Raw genomic sequence first — 23414 nt, 5'->3', positions numbered from 1 at the left:
GCTACAAGGACTAAGGACTTAAGGACGTCTTTAGAATCTTGGATTTTGTCATTAAGTCATTCTGTCATACTCCTACCTGGTTTTAGGATGGTTCAATGGACTTTATACTAAAATCTTCATAATTTCCGAAAGTCCAATTATTGATTAACACGTTACAAATCACACAATAATAGATTCAGGATTAGAATCGTAATCAATGAGCTTTGATTCTCAATTATTAAATTTTGACTTTATTGGGATTCTCGAAGCGTGGAAATGAAAATCATATAGATATATATTCCGCATCCTTTAACATCGATTTATCTCTATATCTGCGTTGGCGCTAATGCTGGCCGATGGGTGTAATTTATGTTTCTGGCCTTTTCTGCGATTTAATTTATTTTATCAACGTGTAAATCAATTTCGTTTATTGCGGAAATTTTCCCCACGACCTTTCGCTGGTGTGTCGTGCCGATGGCGCGCAAGGATAATAAATCTTGAATTGTCTTCTCATCTGTAAATTTCGAAAATATTTACGAGCAATTAATCCCTCCTGTGTCGGCGAATTCGTGGGGCCAAAGTCCTGCTGACGTTTCTCTGCCAGAGTTTTTCACGAACGAAATCATTACAGCAACAATAATAAAAAAACATTGAATTTATTTGAAAATAAAAATTTCAAGTCACAAAGGAGAAATTATAGAATAATATTTTCTTGAAGGAAATTTTGTAGAAAATTGAAGAGTTCAATGTTTTTGTTGAACATACTGTGGGATATTAAAGGGTTGATGGAGGAAAGAGAAAGAGAAGTCTGGGGAAAGTTTTGAGAGAGGGAATGTTTTATTTCAAGGTGACACTCGCAGCGATAATAAAGTCCTCTGCAGCGATAAAACAAAACACGCAATAAAGCACCAAAGCAGAGGAATTAAACCAGAGCAAAAAGCCTAAAATATTAATGCTTCAAATTTGGATTTAAATTGAATAAAACTCAAACAGACAATGTCAGAATATTACGCTTGTATCCAAAACCAAAATGTGTTTGTAAATCGACTGGGAGTCAGCCCCAAATAGGAAATTCATTGTTTATCGACGGGATCGACTCCTCCCAGCACTATTCCAACCTTTGAAGGAGACTGTTGCGAAAACCCTCTTCGTAGAATGATAAACTACGCAGTAAAACGAGGAAGAAAACCAGAAGCAGACCCAAATTCAACCAGACATCAAGACAAGTCAAGGAAACACTAAACAGAACACAGACTAAAATCTGTTTGTAAATTTTGAGGTTATATACGAGTAGGTTAGAATCACTTTGTTGTATGGTAGAATTTAGTATTAGGAGGCAAACGACGAAATAGAAAATAATAAATCAGTAATTTCAGATGCTGGGGTGGTGGAAGGATTTGCGTGGCGGTTGTTCATACTCACTGGATGACTGCGTGCTGGAGCTGTTGGTGGCGGACGCCGCACGATAGTACGGAGGCGTGTCGGCCTTCCCGAGCGGCGTCAGCGTCCCCAGGCGTCGCGTCACGTCCGGCGCGGGCGGGAAACGTTCGTCCTGCAAACACACCAAACACAACAACACCATTAATAACCAGTGCAAATTAATTCACAAAGATTCCTCAATCACACAAAATTTTATTTAAAAAACTAGCTTTTACCCTTACTTCCGGTAGTGTTTAATAAAAATGTAATTTGTTTTTATCTCTTGTTCTAGACATAGTATGTGTTAATTCTATCAATAAGATTCGCAATTTTATTTTGAAGAAATTAATTATATAAAGAATTGCTAATAATACACTTCAGCGCGCCATCTCGGATTCAACTATTTAACTATAACTATGATTGAATCTCAATGCCAACTTTTATTTTACAGAAAAACGCTGTTTTTAGGGTTTTCCCGGCAATTATTCGAATTTTTCTTGCGGTAAAAACCATTCTTGGACTTTAACAAACATTTTAAAAAAAGAATTGGCCAAATTGATCTAAGCGTTGTCGAGTTATGCGCTTACCAACAAATTTTTCCATTCATTTTTATATTATAGATATTATTCATCTCTATTAAAATTATCCAAAAGGATTATCATTACACTAAATACGCCAAGACTATTAAGGATATTAAAGACGTTAAAGAGGGTTTAGTGCTGAAATACCACGCGCGTTAAAATACCTCACCTCGCACCTGTAATGGATGCTCACGACGACGATGCACACGCGCCTCAGGTTGCGAGCGCTTGCAGAAATTTATAGAGACAAATAAGAGAGGTGGAACGTATTAATTTAACGACGCCGACGCCGACGCCGACGCCGGAGCGTCTCGAAAACGCAATGCACGTGATGATATACTGCCGGACTTGCCGCCTTCATTAATGCCCTCCAACGACAGGGCAGCAGGACAACAGGACAAGACAACACGATAATTGCACATGCTGCGCATAAATTATCTCCAGCAAAGTCTAAGCAACAATTACTGTCTAATTTAACACTAAACGCATAAATTTCTTCTATAAAATGTCAATTTACAACATATTATATATAATATACATAACCTCAATGCTAAACTACATTTGAAGCTCTTAATAACTTTAGGACCATTGTCGGGATTCTGCATGTTGCCTAACTTGGTTTGTTGCGGGAATAGTCCTGGGATTCATGTACGTATGCACTTAGTGGCTCCACTTCCAGCTCAACTCCGTCGGCGACAAGGAATGCTCGTGTGTGGAATGACGCATGAAGGCACACATCAAGGACCATGTTAATTCCGTGGATTCGCTGCGCGATCACAGCCTAAGTGACGCAAAGTGGGAAAACTAGTTGTGCGTCTTTATTTCATCGTCAAATGTAGTGATAAGTGCTCATCGCGACGATAACTAATGTTTGAAGATGCAGTAAGATTAAATTGCTAACTTATAACAAGTTTATAGTTAACAGTTTGAAACTATATGCAACCAACATTACATTTACACTTATTTCAAGTGTAAAAATGACTAAAATATCTAAAATATTACAAAACAAAGTTTTTAAGTCGTTTTTTATCTCGGGTGTTACCCCAAAGCCTGAAAGGATGTATTGTAATGGTGTTAACGTGATGAAAGCAAACGTACATGTCAAGGACGTGCGGCTAAGTGCCGGAATTAAGACCGCAGAGACCGCAGTATAAATCATTTCTTCCTGTCTTCCACCCCCGAAAGGATTTTCTTTCTATTTATTGTCAACTCGGTGAATTGTACTCTCAGCGGTGTAAGCTTAAATCTATTGTCTTTTAATCTCGTTTCGCTAGTGAAAATTCAGCAATTAAGTTTTAAATTATGTGCGGCTTCAGTGGGAAACAACATATTGGAAAATATTTGACAAATTGCCTCGATGCTTCGATTTATAATTGGAATTGGATGCGGAATGCGCTTTCTCCGTGCCCGTAATGATTGGAAAATGATGTTGGCCGCAGCCGGTCGGTGGGTGGAAAGTTGAAATTGCTAAAATTGACTCCAACTCACTAAATGCCTCACGGATGGCAATTCAAGCGGCGGGCGGAGGTGCTTTTTGGAAAGCGTTTAACGTTTCGGGTCCCACAATCCGTTATTTTAGTTCATTTCGACTTTGGTTTATTAATCTCCGTGCGGTTTTCGAAAATTTCATCCGAAATTAAACCATCCATTGTTCAATTTCCATCTACCGCAATATATTAAACAAATAAAATATTTATTAGGTGTTTAATAAAAATGTAATTTGTTTTTATTCTCTTGTTTTAGACATAGTATGTGTCAATTCTATTAATAAGATTCGCAATTTTATTTTAATGAAATTAATTATATAAACAATTGCTACTAATGCACTTCAGCGCGCCATCTCGGATTTAACTATTTAACTATAACTATGATTGAATCTCAATGCCAACTTTAATCCTATAGAAAAAAGCTGTTTTTAGGGTTTTCCCGGCAATTATTCGAATTTTTCTCGTCGTAAAAACCATCCTTGGACTTTAACGAACATTTAACAAAAGAATTGGCCAAATTGGTCTAGGCGTTGTTGAGTTATTCGCTTACCAACATATTTTCCGATTTATTTTTATATTATAGATTTGATTACTTGTTTTTCGATGGAAAATATTTATTTGCATAAAATTCTCACAAGATGCGATAAAAAATTGATTACATTTGCATTTTCTATTTCCGGGAGTTTAATGCCAGCGCAAACTTTTTAATCATGCTCACATTTTTTCACCATGCACATCCGGTGTACGTCGTGGCGGTAACGAACGCCATAAATATGTAAAAAGTCCGCATTTACAAATATCTTGCCGAACACTTTGAATATTAAATGCAAACTCATCGGGGATGGCGTGCAGCGAACGGTCACGCTGCTGCTCGGGGATTTTCAGCCGTGAATCTCGACCAAAGTGTTGACCACACGCCCGAAAGCTGATGAAAACGAGCTTTCGCAGTGAAACATTTATTTTCACGATGCACATTTGCTCTCCCGAAACCTAACCTAGATTCTCCACTCTCAAGAGAGTCTAAAGTTATATTTGAACACTCAAAATGTAATAATTATTACGGCGTCAAGTGCGGTCGTGTCACGTTGACAGTTTGGCGGTTGCAACAATATTTGCACACACATCCGTAGACGAATTTCACGCAAATACAATGCAAACATATTCCTTCGTTTCCCGTGCATCACCCGACAAACACCGGTTGACGGCTGCATCGCCAGCGCTACCTCGCGGCGACAATGTATCAAGTGTGTTGTATACACATGCAAACAACTCTTCACTTCACCTCTCTCCCCACGTCTTGGTTTAGTGCATGTCGGACACGTGTATTTGGTGTGTGTATAAGTAGGCAACCAGGCGTGCGCGTTATGCATACATCGCGTACGGATGGTTGCTCTCGAAAACCGCAACAATGCGCGTTCGCCGACAAACAACTCAACAACTCTCTGCGCGTCGCGCGTATATGCAAACCAGCGAGCGCTATTCCACGCCGCACTTCGCCGATTCTCCAATTGCAAATTCCGGCTAACCGCAGGACGAGCTGTGCGCATCGCACCGCGTCGCAAGTGAGCGAATCTTATTCTATTGTGTGGAATGCCGGGCGAGTCTTTTGATGCTTTTGTGCTGATTGCCATGCGACGTGTTGGTGCATCCTGCGCGGCGTTGCTTTGAGGTTAGATCCCGCGGTGCGCGCATACATCCGTGAACTTCCGCTTGATTTCAAACTAGATAAATTAATTTCCTAACACAAGTTTTCCTAGCATTTTATTTTCGCACGTTTTAAACATTTATTTACGTTTGGCAATCGATCAACTAACAAAGGCTTAGTATTTGTGTTGTGCTCGTTGTGGCAAGGACCAATAAAGCGAGGCGATTGATTGGTGTTGCGGCGTTTTTATGGGCCGTGAAAAGCAAAAGCAATTCGCAACCAAACGGAAAAAGAAACGCCGAAAATAAACATGGAAAAGCACGAAAACGCTTGAAAAGGACGAAGACATTACCACAACACAAACGGACAAAAACTATTAGGAGCTTAAAAGTGTTTTAAGTGATGAAAATCCATCAAAAGAAAAAAGTTAAAAAAATAAAATTTTGTAAATCTTGTTAGTAAAGATTTTTTTACGGAGATACCTGACTTGTTTGCATCCAATGCATTTTTCCAGGAAGCAACGTTTTAATTAAAAATTCATTTGTGCGATGCTCCGGGCCAGGGCTTACAGTTAGATACAAGTTGCTACATTGCTACCTGTCTGCGCAACCTGATTACAAGATTAATTTAATAACAATAGGACGGCGTCACGTCCAAACCAGATTGTCCTAGTTGCACACAAAAAACACCATGCAATTTTTAACTCTATACAACCCAAAACAAATTTTAGTGTATTTTGGGTTGCCTATATATCACAAGTCACTCATAGTGTTTAAATACTTACAATTTGTTTAAGTGTAAAGCAATTAATGTTGTGATAATTGAAAGCTTTCAAAAATAAGTTCCCGGAATGAAAAATTACCGCCGGAGGAAAAACTAGCGCAAAAAATCACCCATCCTGAACAAGAAAGAGGTGGAAGGGACGTCGGGACGTCAGAAACAAATAAATAATGCGGCGTCGGGCCCGAAACGCATGTTGTCCGGGGGACGATAAATAATGAAGTGTTTGCTTCTTTCGACTCGGCGTCCTTTTTCGAGTGCGATACTCCACAACTCCCACAACGGCGCTTGTTGTGTAGGGCAGGAAAAGGGTGCGAGAGAATGGCAAACGTGCGTATTATGTTTCGCGCCGTTTCGGCCGTGCAACGAGTGCAAGGAACAGAGTCGCGGTGTGTATAAATGAATTTTGTATGTGACCATAATTTTCGCCTTTGATTTATTGCTCGAAATTTCGACTTCACGTGCAGAAAGTTTTCTCATCCCACGGAGCAGGAAGTCCTAATTTTATTAACCTCAGAAACGTATTATAATAACAAATCAATAAAAAAATTTAATTTTTTTCAGTTAAATACAAATATTTTATATTTTGCTCCGCCTATTTTTATGTTTAGGCTATTAATAGGCGTGGCTTAAAATTTTTAAAGCCTACTCTGTGTAATATAGCGTAATGCGAGCTTATGAGCTTGGATTTTAGTTTTGCTGGCGTGTGAAGCTGTAGAAATGGCTGAATAGCTTGACATTTTGCTGCATTCGCAGAAAATTCGCAGTTAATGTCGGGCGTAGGCGAGAAAATTGGCGATAGGCGGAAATCTAACCTCTATAACCACCCTATTCATATTCGATTTTATTTTTGATGAAAATAAATTTTAAGAATTAAACACAAGCGATACTTTTCGTGTGCTAAACATAAAAGGAAATTATCTCTGCCTTTCCTGTTTTTCGACTTTTTGAGCAGTTTTTCTTTGCTTTTTTCTTTTTTCCTATTTCCGCAAGCTTTTCTTCCGTCTGCGGGCTAAGAGCACAAACGGAAAAACTAAAATTAGTGAAAACAGACATACTCGGATAAAGGATGCTTTATGCGGGATGAAACGAACCACAAAAGCTACGAAAAACCCGCACAGACCAGTGAAAAATGAAAAGTCGAAGATAGACGGGAAAGTTCTGCCCGCAAAGAATACTCTTTTTATAGTGAAATTTTCTTTTTGAACTTAATTCGACATTATTTCGTCGGCTAAACGAAAAAAACCGTATGAAATTTTAAGATAGGTAAGAAAAATGCGCGAAAGAAATGTTGGGAGGTGTGAAGCAGATGGAAAAATGGAAAACTCTTGCTCTCGAGTTACTCGAGGGCTGTTTGGCGTTGGCGCTTCGTTCATATTCGACGTTATTGCACCGATGGGAAATATTTCGCCTACTTGCTAAGTGCGAAAACATTGCTTGACTACCAAAAAGGGAAAATATCATCTTCCAGACGAAACACGAAACAAAAACTCAAAGTCGCAAGTAAGTCGTAAATCTACTTGTGAGAAATAACACGTTGGAATATAGAACAGTTATTAAATCACAAACTTTTTTCCTCCGGCAATTTTGGCATGTTTGTCATTGAATTTAATATTAAACTATAATTTGGATTTATTATAGGTTTCACTTTGAGCGCATGCAATTATTGAATATTTGCTTTGTGCAAAAAATAGGATTTTAAATATCAAGTGCGCTAAGTGACACTTTAATCACGGGACGTAATATTTAAGTTTTTCCTTCAAAATTTACTTTATTTTTACGTTTAAGTTTCACCCGTGACTAAAACCCGTGACAAAAATATTTTAGTCACGGTCGTGACTAAAGTGCTACTTTTGGCGATTCAAAACTGAGGAAAAAGTGAAAGTAAGAAAACTAATTTTATTAAATTGGGTTTTTTGTAAGTCGTAAATCTACTTGTGAGAAATAACACGTAGGAATATAGAACAGTTATTAAATCACAAACTTTTTTCGTCGGGAATTTTGGCATGTTTGTCATTGAATTTATTATTACACTATAATTTGTATTTATTATAGATTTAATTTTGTGCGCATGCAATTATTTAATATTAGTTTTGTGCAAAAAAATATTATTTTAATTATTAAGTGCGCTAAGTGACACTTTAACCACGAAACGTAATATTTAAGTTTTTTTTCTACATTCACTTTATTTTTACGTTTAAGTTTCACCCGTGACTAAAACCAGTGACAAAAGTATTTTAGTCACGGTCGTGACTAAAGTGCCACTTTTGGTGATTTAAAACCGTGGAAAAAGTGAAAGTAAAAAAACTAATTTTATTAAATTGGGTTTTTAGTAAGTCATAAATCTACTTGTGAGAAATAATGCCTTGCAATAAAGAACAGTTATTAAATCACAAACTTTTACCCCGGCAATTTATACACGTTTGTCATTGAATTTAATATTAAACTATAATTTGTATTTATTATAGGTTTAACTTTGAGCGCATGCAATTATTTAATATTTGCTTTGTGCATTTCCGTGGAAATTATGTCGCAAGTTTCGAATTAATACGATTTTACAAAAGCCGTGCAAACAATTGTCGCGAAAACAACAAATTACATTTACTATTACGCATTTTCGAATTTCTTGCTTTTCAGCAGTCACTGGCTCTGCTGTTGCTGAAATAATAGCGAAATATATTTATTACATTCAACTTGTATGTAATAATAACAAAATTTTCTCTAAAATTTGACATTTTACTGCTTTTTTTGCTAAAAATACAAGAAATCCACTTTCCAATTTAAAAACTATTTCCCACTAGATGTCACAACATATTAGGCAACCTAAACTACAGCAAATTAAACCTCTACATGCTATAATATGTAAATTGCATGTAAATAATTAACTTTTCAATGTAATTCCGACCATTTTACAATTACCGCCCACTCACACATGATTCTAAGCGTTTGAAGTAAAATTGAATTAATTTTAGGCAACTGAAATCGATCAATCGCGACGTCCTTTACTCTGGGGTGGGTTGAGCGTCCGTGGGTGGGTGCATTAAATTAATTGAAATCAATTTGGACGTTCTTCGACGCGCTTCGAAGGCTGACGCGCGTTGTTTTTGTTGGCACAATACGTGTCGGTTTATTTTAGGTGTTTTGGGATTTGCGATGGTGGATTACGAGGGTTAGCCAAATATCCACACACACAGCGCAGGGAAATCCTCTATTTGACTCATCGAATGAGCGTTTGAAAAAATAAAATATTATTTTGAGTATCAAGTGCGCTAAGTGGCACTTTAACAACGTTTAGCGAAGTGATGCTTCCAGTATTCTTTTATTTTCACATTATTTCCACGTTTAAGTTTTGCCCGAGACAAAAGTACTTTAGTCACGACTGTGACTAAAGCACCACTTTATGTGATTCAAAGCCGTGAGAAAAGTAAAAGTAAAAAAAGTAATTTTATAAAATGATGAATATAAGAATTGCGTTAATATTTCAACAGGACATATCAGAAATGCATTGGTACATTGATAGCACAAATTAAACACGATGTTTTGATCGTGTCTCACTTTCAGGATGAGAATATAAACATAACAAATATGTATATATTTATGGTCCCAAGATGCCGCTAGGATGCACTATTTGCGTTAAAATAAATCAGGTGAATTCTTACTTCAAGTTTGCGTGTGTGTCAGTGAATTCGCGCAGCGTAGTAAAGAGTGTATATATCAATAGCCGCACAGATAGTACACATTGGTAGAACGCCAACAAACGAACAAAATACAAGAATATTACTGTGTGGAATAGAATAGAATCTAGGGGAATTTTTAAATAATTCTGCGATTTTCTGATTATAATATTTATAATTATTTTTTAATTAAAAGTTATGTATGTTTTATCATTAGTAAATTAATAAAAAATGAAATAAATAGAAGAAATAGAGGAAAACGAATAAAAATATAAGTATGATAAGCAAGCTTCATCCAGAAAAACCTAACAATAAGTAGCAGCAAATGTAATTGCGTATTTCATGCGCATGAATATTCGACAGGTAATCGTAAGTACACGGGTCTAGTGATAGAACGAGTCAAACATGTTGTTTTGATCGTGTGTCTTCTTCAAGATTAAAATATAAACAAAGCAAATATATTTTATGGTCGCGAGATGTCGCTAGGATGCACAATTTGCATTAAATAAAACCAGGTGATTTGAAACAACAAGTTTCAACATGTTTCAACATGTTCACATTTCACTGATAAAGTGTACGGCGTTGCGAAGATCGTACCAATCTGCAGCGATATCAGATAATAAAGTAAACATTGGTAGAATCACAACAAACACACTAAATAATAAGAAATAACTGCATTGACTGCATTGAAATGTTTTAATCGCGTTTCTCCTTCATGATTAGAATATAAATAAAACACCTATATTTCATAGTCCCAAGATGCAGCTGAGATGCACTATTTGCATTAAAATAAATCAGGTGATTTCTCTGACGATGCCCTCATAGACGAAACAATTGTAGATTCTTTAATCAAATCCAGTGCAAATAGACAAAAAACGCTCTCAGTGAAAATACATTTATAAGTTATAAAATTGGGTTTTTAAGTTTTTGAAATTTTCACATTTTCACTGCATTAGGTATGAGTGAATGTTTGAGTGTGTGTTTGTGACGAGAGTTATGCACCGCGAGAAGAATGTTTTCAATTTCCTGTTTACACGCGAGCAGCGTGAGGAAAAGCTGAAGCGGCGGCGAGAGGCGATTATCGAATCGAATAAAATGGAATAAAATAGAACACAAACAAACACTGCGCGCCCCGGATTTATTTCGTTTTTCAATTTCGTCAATTTTTCCCTCACGCGATCTGTTTATTTAAAATAATCAAATCAATTTTTGTTCTGGTATTACAAATCAACCGATTTATTTTGCTCACATATGAAATATAATGATTTAATTTAATTTCTAAAGGAAAAACTTATAATTATTTATTTAACAGTTCGTTTAAGTGTTCATTTCACGTTTCTTTAACTCCATATTTCATTAGCGCTTAACTTTTACCTTTGATCTTTCAATTAATTCTTTTTGCTTGGAATTTACGTTCATGTATTTAAAATATCTGTAGGTTTTCCATTTTTATTTCGACCTTAAACCAGCTTTATGTCTTCATTAAGCTATTTAAATGAATTCAGCGTTCAGCCCACTAACCCCGCCACACAAAAATTCATAATTTTTATTTCGGCTTTGCTCGTAACCCTAATGAAAAACGACCTGGTTTTATTTCCGCATGTTTTTGTTTTAATGCGGCATTTTTCGTTGCGCGCACACGCTGGGCCGTATTTTAATTGCGCATAATTTTTCATCGTCTTAAACGTCGCATCCAGGCCTTCCGGTTGCCATCGTAAATAAAGCACTAATTTAATAGGTGTATAATTAAAACACGCGCCCACAGGTGAATCAGGCAAGTCACTAAATCACCGACGAAATCATTTGCATTTGTTTTTTGCGCTACATTTCCGCAAAATCATGTTAATACATTTAAATCTGCCCGCCAGGTGGCGTAAAATCACCGTCTAAACCCCACATTTTTTCGTTTGTTTATAAATGGCGTTTTTTCATTTCGTATCGCAAATTCCTTTTTGATTTACAGTGTTTTTAATACTTTGCCACCTGTACAGTGAACAGACCTGTTTTTTTCTCTCGCTGCGTTAGATGAAAACCTAAACCCAAAGAAAATATTACTAAATAAATTAGCGCTTTACGAGAGACGCGCGTCGTAAAAAAATTTAATGTCGGCGAGAAGCGCAGAATGCTAATTGCGTAATTTATGTCGCTCCCGTCGCGCCGGAGCGTTTATCAAACTTAAACGTCGCGTTTTATTGTTGCATTAACGATTGTTTTAATTTCTTTGAATGGACAGAAACAACATGGTAAGCAGATGAAAAGCGATTATTCTTTCATCATCATTACCCTTGGCTATTAAATAGAAAACTAAATGGTAAAAACAGATAAAAGTTGTTTGTTTGTTCTCGCTTCACGGCTAAACCATTTCAGTAATTTTAATAAAATTTAGAACAATTGTAGTTTAGGCCTTGGAGTAGAACATAAGATATATTTTATCGCAAAATTTTAATGATAAAAAGGTTAAAATATTGATTTAAAATTTTATGACCTAATTTTTGGAAAAATGAACAATAGAATATAAAATAAACCCATTTAGTGTATCTCGTATAGTGCAACGCAAGCTAAATAAATTAAAATTGTTTGTTTGTTTCCTTGTAACACGTTAACCACTGCACCAAATTTAATAAATTTTGGTACAATGATAAATTATGCTTTGGAAAAAGACATAAAATACTTTTTACCGCAAAATTTTAATTTTAAACGTGTTTAACTAATGATTAAAGATATTTTGAAATTATTTTGTGGAAAAATAATACAATAAAATACAAAATCAGCACATTTCGACAATAAACTACAGACACGTATGGCGTCATATCCGTTAGGATAATATAGTGCGACGCAAGCGTCGCAATGACATCCAACATCGGGCGCTAACCATCTACTAACGTCGGCGGTGCGACTCCTGCACCACCCCCGTGTGTGCATCACGTTACAATTGCCCATAATTCATCCAGCAGCCGGCGCAACGTAATAGTTGTTGTCGCATTTTTCAGACGCCATCTTATTGTCCGGGAATTTCTCGGTTCAAAAATAACGAATTTTCAAAGCACGCGAGACGAAGAAGAATTTCGGCACGTAAATCACGCTCTACGCGCATAAATCAACTTATATTTTCCAACAATATCCACAAGTTAAAAAGTTTAAAATTTCATTGAATAAATAAATAAATAATATAAAAATGAATCGCAAAATCTGTTGGTAAGCGCATAACTCAACAACGCCTTGAACAATTTGGCCAATTCTTTTTTTAAAATGTTTGTTAAAGTCCAAGGATGGTTTTTACGTCGAGAAAAATTCAAATAATTGCTAGGAAAACCCTAAAGACAGCCTTTTTCTATATGATAAAAGTTGACATTGAGATTCAATCATAGTTATAGTTAAATAGTTGAATCCGAGATGGCGCGCTGAAGTGCATTATTAGCTATTCTTTATATAATTAATTTCTTTAAAATAAAATTGCGAATCTTATTGATAGAATTTACACATACTATGTCTAGAACAAGAGAGTAAAAACAAATTACCTTCTTATTACACACTACCAGAACAAAGTCTTGGACAAAAGCTCTTAAAAAATAAAAATAATAATTTTTATGTTGTAGTTTTTAACCGAGTTGCCATTTGCTGCTCTCACACGCCTGGCGGTAATTTATTCGTGCTGATAATGCGCACCGTGTCGCATATATCCACCGTATCTATTTATCTGGATGAGGAATGAGAAACGTCAAGGTTTGTCAGGACTCTAGCGGCGCAGCAAGCAAGAGATGCGTTCCCACAACTCGATAACACGCAGCGCGCGGTGGATTGGTACGTGATTGAATTATATTATCAGCCGACTGCCTCCCTCGACGTGGCGCTTATCATTAATTCGACGCGCGAGAAGTGTCGCGATAGTTACGCGTCGACAAACAAACAAAACCAATAATACTATACAATGTATTTATGATGACAGCGCCATCTGATGCGTGGATAATTCCATCCACCTGCTTTAATAAAATATTTTTAAAACGAAATTAAGTTCGGTAGTAAATTCATTTTAATTAAGGCACGAGAGCGTTCTGAGCAGCTAGCTCGTAATAAGCGGAAGCAACGGCCGAGATGGCGCATTTTCTCCTCGTTGGCGAGACGGGGGGCGGCGGCGGTATTATCTGTAACTTTACCTTCGGCGTCGACATTTCCTGACGAGGAATGCGACTGCAAATGCAACTGCAAAATTGCTACGCCGCGAGGACTCAATGTTCCTAGCTGGCGACGGACGAGCGTTATATAATGGCGAGTTAAAGTCAAGTCGGGGGAAAAATTAAACGACGAGAAAGCCGGAAATTTAATAAGATATTACATTGGGGACATGTTAGTGACTAACGGAATTAATTAAAATCCTAGAAGTAGACGAAAATCTTAAAATAAAATAGAGTTACACATTTTTTAGGTAATTTAGACCAAAATTGTTAAAATTTGTTTTTGTGTTCGCTTCACGCCTAAACCCCTTCACCAAATTTAATAAATTTTGGTATAGTGATAGATTAGGCTTTGGAATAAGATATAAGATATATTTTATCATAAAATTTTAAATTTAAAGCAGTTAAAATAATTTTTGAAAAAATGTTGACGTTATTTTCTTTAAAAACAAATAATAAAGTATAAATTCTCAAAACAGGATAAAGTTAAAAATGTGTTTAGGTAAATTAGTCGAAAAATTTTGGAATTGGCGAGCTATCAAAAGTTTCCGTCTGTTTTCGACCGAAATTATATCACTTTTTGCGTGTAGCTGCTGTTTGCGCTTCCGTCCATTTTACTTTCCGCGCTCGCCACGCTCCGATGGACTTTTGGCGCTGGTCCTACAAATTATGATCGCTTTATTCGTCCAGTCATTGTGCGCGTCGCTCGTCATCGCCGTCGTTTGTCGCCTCGGTCGTTAGCGCGCGCAAAGTAGTTGTTTGTGTTCCGTTCCGTTTCCTGCCTTCGGCCCCCGCTAACGAGCGCGCGCGCGCGCCGCCGCCGTTAATCAGGCGGCAGTTAAAACTTTCGCGCGCGATGCCAAACTTTTCCGCCGGCGCTTCTTAATTTACGTTTATATAAATTTCACAATCCGACCAACACAGCACACACCCAGCACGACAACTCGTATTACAACTCTCGAGTGGAAAAGCAGGCGGAGGTTTTTGTCATTTTGTCAAGACATCAACGACGTTTTCTAAACAGCGACGGAAAAGAACAAATAAAGCTATGAGGGAGGACAAAATCCTGCTGCTGCTTTATTCAACGAGTGAAAGCAAAAAGATCCAAGAACAAAGTTTAAGTCTTAAATGAAAATATGAGAAGCGGAAAACGCGCTGGACCAATTACGACATTCCATTGAAAAATTGAAAAATAAAAAAAAATCGCAAAAATTCTTTGCGTTTATTTCCCAAAAAGTAAAACGATAAAACTGTTGATGTTATTGATGACAAACGGCACTTGTTCTTTCTCCCTGAACCAATTCAGGTCGTCGCGAATATGGCTGCCTTTCTACCGGAAAATGGTCGCTGCTGCCATCGGCCGCATTTACATCTACGCTCCCGAAGGATGTTGACAACATGGCGCACGGGACACGCTCCAGCACGAATCAATTGTTCACTGGCGCGCCAGACGCCAGACGGTGACAAACAAGTTTAACCGACGACGCCGTTCCGATAAGAAATCAACCAAAAATACCACTTTTACATACAAACAAACATAAACAATGCATAATTCATTCAATTTGCTTAAATAAGGTTATGTTGTTATACAGCTACAGTGTAATGGTGTACCTAAGTAATGTTAAACGCAGCGCCATCTGTCCTTCACTGGTCTAATTAAACTAAACTAGTTTCGGAAGCGGGTTAGAATAATTGAATCGTGTTCGTGGCGCGCAAGTCCAAAGCTACAATTTGTAACTTGGTTACGATTAACTTCGTTCGAAAGTTTCACTCTGTCCGTTCAACCAGCTATTTAGTTTAGTTATTTAGTTAGCTAACTAAATAAATGATTTTTCACGCATTCAAAGTTAAAAGTTTTTGAAAATTTGAAGAAATATTTTATTCATTTTGTTTGGTGGTTTGTGGTTGGAGAAATATTTGAAAGTGTAAACTGCTTTGTCGTTGCGTTCAAACAATTTACATCTTTATTCAAATGGTTTTATTCAAAGTATTTGGATGGTGCGGGTGTTTCTTGTTGTGGCCGTGTGGTTCGCCGCCGGTTTGCGGTCGAGGAGGCAGCGATAACTTTTTGTTGTTACAGATTTATGCGCGAGTGCTACGTAATTTATGTGGTTGGTATCTTTTCGGTTTCACATCCGGTTTCGTTTTGGGCGATAGATAAATATTATATATTTGTTTATTATTATACTGTCATACCTTGAATATAATAATTTTTATATTTTTCAATCTTTAAAAGCAAAAATATTGAATTGATAACATAAAAAGCGAGTATTCTCTCATCATCAATACGATTAAGTACAAAATGTGAATATTTGTATGTTTGTTTTCTCTTCACGCCTAAACCACTTCACCAATTTTGATAAATTTTTGTATAGTGATAAATTAGGCCCTGGAAGAGGATATAAGTTACTTTTTTTTCGCAAAAAATCAAATTTAAATAGTTTTAAAGTTATATTTTTGTTTTGAGTTATAGAAAAATATGAAAAGCTATTTTTCTGTTCTTGCCGATACTCTTAGATATAAAATAGACAAGTAAATAGCAAAAACACATAAAAATTGTTTGTTTGTTTCCTCTTCACGCCTAAACTACTTCACCAAATTTAATAAATTTTGGTATTATGATCAATTTTGCTTTGAAAAAGGACATGAAACACTTTTTATTGCAAAATTTTAAGTTTAAATACGTTAAACTTACATTTTTATCTAGAGTAATAGATAAATATTACATTTTTATTTATTATCCTAGTGTATTATCACGTATAATCTAATTTTCATATTTTTCTATGTTTGTTTATCAAAAATAATAAATTGATTAAATAATTTGTACACAAACAGATTTAAACCTATGCCAACGTGAAATCAGGTTATCCCGAACACAGGTTAGTGATATTTTCAGGCGTAAATGAATGATGTACAGCATAACCCCCGGAAGCAAACAGATCGTTCGCGTAAATTCATTTTACTTTGCCGCGGCACGATGTAATGGTTTCTCTCGCAATTTTTGTCGACACGCTGAAAAACGCGCACAAAGCAAATTGCGAAAATGTTTTTTTCACGTGTTATCAAAACATGCAATTAATTAATTGCTTTCATTCGAGTTGCGTTGTTTTCCGTATCAATTTAAAAATTAAAAGCTTTTTTATTAAAATATTTATACGGGTGTAAATTTCACAGCGCAGGTAGGTAAAGATTAAAGTAAAGTAACTTATAGTAATTACCAAGATGTGCCCTAGAAGCCCTCGACTAGACAAAAACGAGGATTATGCGATTATGATAATTAAATAGTCCCTAAGGATGGCTAGGTTTACGGGGGCAGGTTGCGGTAATGAGCGCGCTCTTTGCACAAGACGGGAAATGGGAAATAGTGAACGAACATGATTTTCACATTTGCGTCCTCGCGTGCGCACATTTCTCACCGGCGTTGGTTAATGTGGTCACACACGACGCTGGCGACGAGAATAGATGAAGCAAATGCATTCGGAATGTTTAATTCGGCATAGATCATCCAAAAACCATTCCGGGAGCGCTGGTTTGAGGTTAGGTCATAAACTACGAGTATATGCGCTAGTGCTCATGCGCACATCATGAAATACAAAATCATAACTCGTTTTAAATCTCTTTAGCGCAGAAACAATGAAAAAATTCAGCAATAAATTGCGTTAAACTGCTAACCGGTTGAGAACGTGTAATGCGCGTGCTAAAGTTTTACACCTGAAGACGTCCGAAAGTTCGCGACGCAAAGAAAGCCGTGAGTTATCACGACATTCTTGGCGTGCCGTCTTGGCGCCTAGCGAAAAACTATTCAATCCTTTATTCTTTACGGCGCGCCCCCATCGTGGGCATGCATTTATTTCCATTCGGGCGTGCAGTGTGGAAATTTATTGCGCTGGGGATTTCCTTGCGTCGCTTGAGTAATGGCGCATTAATATGATATTAACCAAAGAGTGTAAATAAATCGAATAATAATATGTAGCGGAAAATAGTAAAAAAATGGCAAAATTTTAATGAAACGCGCTTGCAACGTGGAAATAAAATGATTAAAAATGCATTTTATGAATAAAATAACAAAGAAATTCAATAACAGCGCATAGATTATAAAATATTGGAAGTGAAAACAAAAAATATTCCAGGAATAATATTTGTGAAGAATTTGTGCAAATTACGTGGAAATTTTATATTTTTGGCTATAAACTAAGAAAATTAATAAATAAAAATAGAAAATGTCGTTTTTTCTGCTATAAAGCACTTTTATTTTCGGTTATTTGGATTTTTGTGTTGAAAGTTTATTACATTTCCGCAACTTTCATCCCCGGGATATACGTTTATCCCTCTATCCTCAATATTCACCAACAGGAAGAATGCGAAACGTAGCCGGCTTCCTGCGGGAAGCAATCACACTTGCAGGAAGCACTCGAAACATTCGCGAGGATCCAAACATCCTCGAATACGTCGCAAAACACAATTTTCCCCGATTTCCTGTCTCGCTCACTTGCTCAGCGCAAAAGAGTTGAAAATATTGAAGAAGTAGCCGAGAAACACTGGAAATTGTATTTATGCGCAATCGTCGAAGATGGCGCGCGGACGCAGGCGACGCGAAAATATCCCTTGATTCGAATATCGAGGATGAGTTTGCCCCACTTGTTGAGAGGACCATTACTCAACCGGAAGCAGGCGAGAGAAGGGCGGCAAGAAGCCGAAAGATACTGCGAGCGTCGGCGGAATAACGGCAACTATTGGCTAATGTTGAATACTTGAATTCTTCCCGGAGAGTTTTAGGAAGTAGCTTTGGATTCAGCACGCGTTCGTCGGGCGCGAACGCGAATTGGAATACAATAACTGCACGTACGATAAACACACGAACGGAGCGGAGTGTGGAAATAGGCTGATCGAAGAAAATACACAATGGGAAAGCTCCGCCACTCCAAGACTACGTAAACAACATTGAATTATGTACTTACTTTTAAGATTTACTTCGCTTCTTCGGGCGAGTTGTGGATTTAAACGTGCTATTATGTGACTATTAGGTGTGAGTGTTCGCATCGCGCGCGTTTTGTTGCAGTGCTACCAACTGCTGGTGATTAATTTTGTAGCGTAGTCATGAAAATATTCAAACGTGATTTTTGTAAATTCGTGTTTTAAGCGTTATTAACCGCTTAATATTATATCAATGAACTTTGTTTTAAACTACATTTAATATAATTTAATATTTTTGTGTAGATTATAAGTATTTAATTAGTTTTAAACAATTTTAGTGGTGATTTGTTTCGTCGCGTTGTCACCCTAACTAGTAACGCGTAGGATCACGTACCTACGTTTGACAGAACGTTCTGTCGGTTCTGTCATTATGTGATTTCAAAGTGAAGCTGAAGTAGTGAAGAAATGTGCAATGTAATTACCTGCAACAAAGAAATGCAAATTAATAACTGGTGAGTAATAAAACATTTAATATTCTTGCAAGATTTACTGCCAAACTACCGAAACAATTTAAATATCTTGACTTGTTTTATTTTCTTGTTTTCTACGAGTTTATATAAGAGTTTTAGTTTTTCTTCGTGCGACTTTTATTTTATGATCTGCCTGCATGTTGTTTTACGGCGAATTATGGCCGTTTGTCACATTTTCTCATTCCTGTAGCATTCGCAGGCGTTTTTTAACAGCCTCTCGCGTATTTGATATATCGGCGAGTTATGCCCTCATGCGCCGCCATAAATCTCGCACGTTTCCGGCATTTTCTACGTTTGCACCTTGCCCGCATTTCAGACTTTGATAAAAGCGTTATTAGTCATTTCTTTTATTTACATTTTACGCTGCTAATGCTTGCGCCCTGCCTGCATGCGCGCATCAATGTGGAATACTTTATTGTTATTTTTTTGGAGGGTGCTCTTTTTCGGGACGTAGGTGCGCGTTTGTCTAGTGAGTTCACGTCGACGCAATAAACGTGCGGCAATAAAAAGCAACACGTAAACTTCGGCGTGCGCGCGCGATTTTTACGATACGAATCGCGCTATCAATGCCTTCGCCTTTCGCTCTTGTTCGCGTGTTCAATACACAATGCCAGCAGTCTTGTAGTGGCTCTGGAGAGGTGAAAAAATAGGACTTTTTGCTTTCGGCTTGAAGTCGAAGCAATAACTCTCACGCCGGGCGCCCTCTGCTCTCCGATAATAAGAAAACGCTTAATTAACCCCGAGAGGATTGAGCTGCGCACGGTGGTCTCAATAAAATTGCGATAATAAGTCAGTGGCGGAAACTTCCAGTCTCTGCGCAAAAAGCCAAAATTGCAGGGTTACGCCAACACGTTCATAACACAAAACAACGTCATAAAATCCTCAGCTTTTAATATCTAGTAATAAATCTAATAAACCAAAACGGAAGGTACGAGCGAATAAAAAATAATTTATAAGCTTCATAAGGACACAGTGTGTCCGATTTTTTTTACTGCTTAACAACTTCGACACTATGAAAGTCATCACTTTCTTTTTCCTTTGGTAAAAAATCCTTTTAGTTTCATGGTAGATCGAAATCCGTCGTGCCGTTTAGAAAATCCTTAACGTATTTTACTCTAGGCGACTGCACATTGTCGATTGGAAAGTGCCCAAAGTGGGAGAACTCGAAAAACTGGGGAAGCGCGCGCAAAAAAGGGCGAAAAGTAATTTTTATGAGTTATAGCCTCGTTGACAGGCGTTGCAGGAAAGTTTAAACGGTTTTTACATGCGATTCGAAAGATACAGGTACGCATTTGCATTGAAAACCTTGAAAAAAGTTTTCATAATCAAGTTTAAAAGTGAACAGTGGAAAAAATCGTGGCTGAAGACGGTTCTGTTTAATGGAAAAGTTATCAACTTATGTTGAACATCAATGTGTTCGAAAGTGTAACTTATGCATAAAGTTTCCCAGCGAAAAAACGCGCAACTTGGCGCAAAGTCGAATTCATTGACGTCGCGAACATTTTACGCACCCGAAAACGGAAAAAAGGGAAAAATTTAATGGAAATTCGGCTTTTAATCGCACTGTACTTTGGGAATAAAAGTAAGTAAAAAAAGAAATATCCTGAATGGCATTTCGATATTAGAAGAATTAAACTTTTTTTACGTTTCTTGTTGTTTTTTTATGGCTGTACCAATATCGCCAAAGGTTTTCGTGCTTTGTGCTTCGATTTTCACGTAATTGTTCCGAGTTTCGAGCATTTCCTGTGCAAACACGCAATAATCCTGCAAATGGTCAGGCAACGACACAAAAGCTTTTGGAAATTTGTGCGCATAACATTCGCAATTCGCCATTTTCGGGCCGGCGAATTGCTTTGAGCAAGAAGTTGAGCGCACGTGAGCACACAACACGCGTAAGACGATGCTGGCGGAATGGATTGAAGGCTGGAACTGCGCAACATCGATGGAAAGCTTTATGGTGAGACGAGACCATAACGGGCGCCTTGCAGAGAAAGGAAGGAAGGCCGTTGCCGTTGGCGTGTCCGGATCGTTTCACTTTCACTGTGTTTGGCGTTTCCCAGCGCGCTCGCAGCTTGTGCACATCGAACATTTTCCGGGCGGTGGAGTGAAGAGAGAGAAAGTAAAGATGGAAGGCAGTGGGAAACTAAGATGAACCGAAACTGTTATGGAGATTACTACCTTACTAGTAGGAAGCTTTCTGGGGGCCTTGCAAGACCTTGCTCACGTCGTGCCGAAGCCTATAACGAGCGTCGAGCGCGTTTCTTTCGCCCCATCGCTCAGCCAAGCGCTTTCATTCACACTGTAGTCTTCTATCATGAAGGAGGAATACTGTACCAAGATTTCTTAGTGCAGGAACATAGAAAATTTATTTTTTTACTGCGGTTAATAGCAAAATTTTAAAGCCAAAGTAAAAAAAGTCAAAAAATGTTATTTTTGGCTAAAATTACCAAAATTTTGCGTTAAAAAGATGAAGAAATTGATTCTAAAGAGAATAGTATACTTGCCAAAGTTGTGCACGTAATATTTTTGGAGATATTTGAGTTTTTAAAAAAGTTTTATGCATTTTTCTAGCAAAAATGAAGAAAATTTTAGGTTATTTTGATACATTGATATTCCATCAAAAAGAAAATTTAATTTTTCATCATTTTGGAGTTTTTTCCTGCTTTTTTCTTTTTAATTTTAGCAAAAATCAATATTTTCCAACTTTCCCCTTAAAACACCTCCGTTAAAATGATCTATTACCAATGTGTCACTATCAAGAGAGCAATTTAATTCTCCAATATAACAAGTTTACGCAACCAACTTATAAGTGAAGCTAGTGATGCTAGTTTTAATAGAAACTGGGAACGAGAAACGTAAAACACAGCGCGCATAAGATGAATAACGTTATTAGTTAGTTGCTTTTATACTGCACTCTGCACTTTGTCGAAACCCACGAAGGAATCCACCGTAGCGACCACCTAACGAAATCGACGATGGAAAATATACACACTACACTGCAAGTAGTTGTGCCTCGTAGTGGCACGAAGGTTTGAACAACGCTCGGGGAACATTTGCGGTTACACACCGTGCGTATAGTTGGCGCACGGCGCACGGGAAAGCCATTAACAATGCTTCGAAGTTGCGCAATAACGAAATTTGCAGCGGCGTGCCGTGCAGCGCATAAGTTCTAAATACTTTGTAATGAATTTCGTCGATTTGCCGTTTGCACCTGAACCCCACATTGAAAACGGCGGCGCGGAGCAGTGGTGAGGAACGTGGCTGGCAAGTTGTAGAGGAGAGCTATTCTTACCGCAAGCCAACTATAACACAACTTAAACAGATGTAGTTAATTGTGTTGCAGCAATACAAAAAGTAAGCAACAGAAACATGGTTAAAGTACTTCGACGTTTTCTTTGATTTTTTAACCTCAAAAAATACAAAACTTGGGCATCAACAACGTTTTTTAGTATTTTCGCACAAAAAACAACATTTTGAGCCGAAAATTACAATAAAATGAAGAAAAACAAAGAGAAAAATAAAGAAAAATTGAATTATACAAGACATTTTTTGTTAAACTTGCCAAATCTTCAATTAAATGGTTTTTTTTTCTTATATTTTTGGATTATAATTAAAAAATTAAAGATTTTGGCGCATGAAAAACATAACCACACCTAAAGAAGCTGCCATTTTGATTTTTTAACTTAAAAAAATACAAAATAGTACAAAACTTGAGCAACAACATCATTTTTTCCGATATTTGCACAAAAAAAATTTTAGGCCCAAAAATTTCAACAAAATGAAGAAAAACCAAATAAAAAATAAAGAAAAATTGAATTAAATAATTAATGTAATGTTAAACTTGAAAAACCTTCAATTAAAACGTCTTTTCTAGACATTTTTCTTGAATAATTACATAATTTAAGGTTTTGGCCATTTTAAGAAGACTTTTCTTTGTGTTACAGCAATAAAACTGATAATCAACATAACCACACCTAAAGTACCTGCCATTTTGATTTTTTAACCTCTAAAATACAAAATAGCCGTTACAAAGCTTGACCATCAACAATCCTTTTCTTTTTTTTAACCTAAAAAACTCTTTGTGTCCCTAACCGACAGTAACAAACCGAGTGTTTACCAAACAGCCATTCGTTACCATACCCCACACGTTTTCGGAATTTTTCAATGCATGCATACGCGTTGATGATGATGAAACTCAGTTTGAAAAAAGGCTGCAAAAAAAGCGCACCGGAT

The 23414-nt window shown here is 37.0% G+C and overlaps 2 protein-coding genes across 2 annotated transcripts in view; one reads left to right on the top strand and one right to left on the bottom strand.

The window, feature by feature from the left end:
- LOC135795604 (dipeptidase 2-like) overlaps positions 1-23414 on the bottom strand; it is an 87640-nt gene that overhangs the window by 33276 nt on the left and 30950 nt on the right. The window contains exon 4 of the mRNA XM_065307321.1: positions 1402-1531. Coding sequence (XP_065163393.1) covers positions 1402-1531 — 130 coding nt within the window. The remainder of the gene's footprint in view (positions 1-1401; positions 1532-23414) is intronic.
- LOC135795605 (uncharacterized) overlaps positions 19042-23414 on the top strand; it is a 40497-nt gene continuing 36124 nt past the window's right edge. Inside the window, exon 1 of the mRNA XM_065307324.1 lies at positions 19042-19163. The gene's annotated coding sequence lies outside the window, so the exon portion shown is untranslated. The remainder of the gene's footprint in view (positions 19164-23414) is intronic.

Source organism: Atheta coriaria, unplaced genomic scaffold, assembly GCF_025399875.1.
Source record: "Atheta coriaria isolate IRGN ID8LTWV9N9 unplaced genomic scaffold, Caltech_Dcor_3.1 hic_scaffold_7_pilon, whole genome shotgun sequence".
In the NCBI taxonomy this organism is placed as follows: Eukaryota; Metazoa; Arthropoda; class Insecta; order Coleoptera; family Staphylinidae; genus Dalotia; species Dalotia coriaria.
Note: the sequence above shows the minus strand (reverse complement) of the source record. Positions and strands in the feature narration are given on the sequence as shown.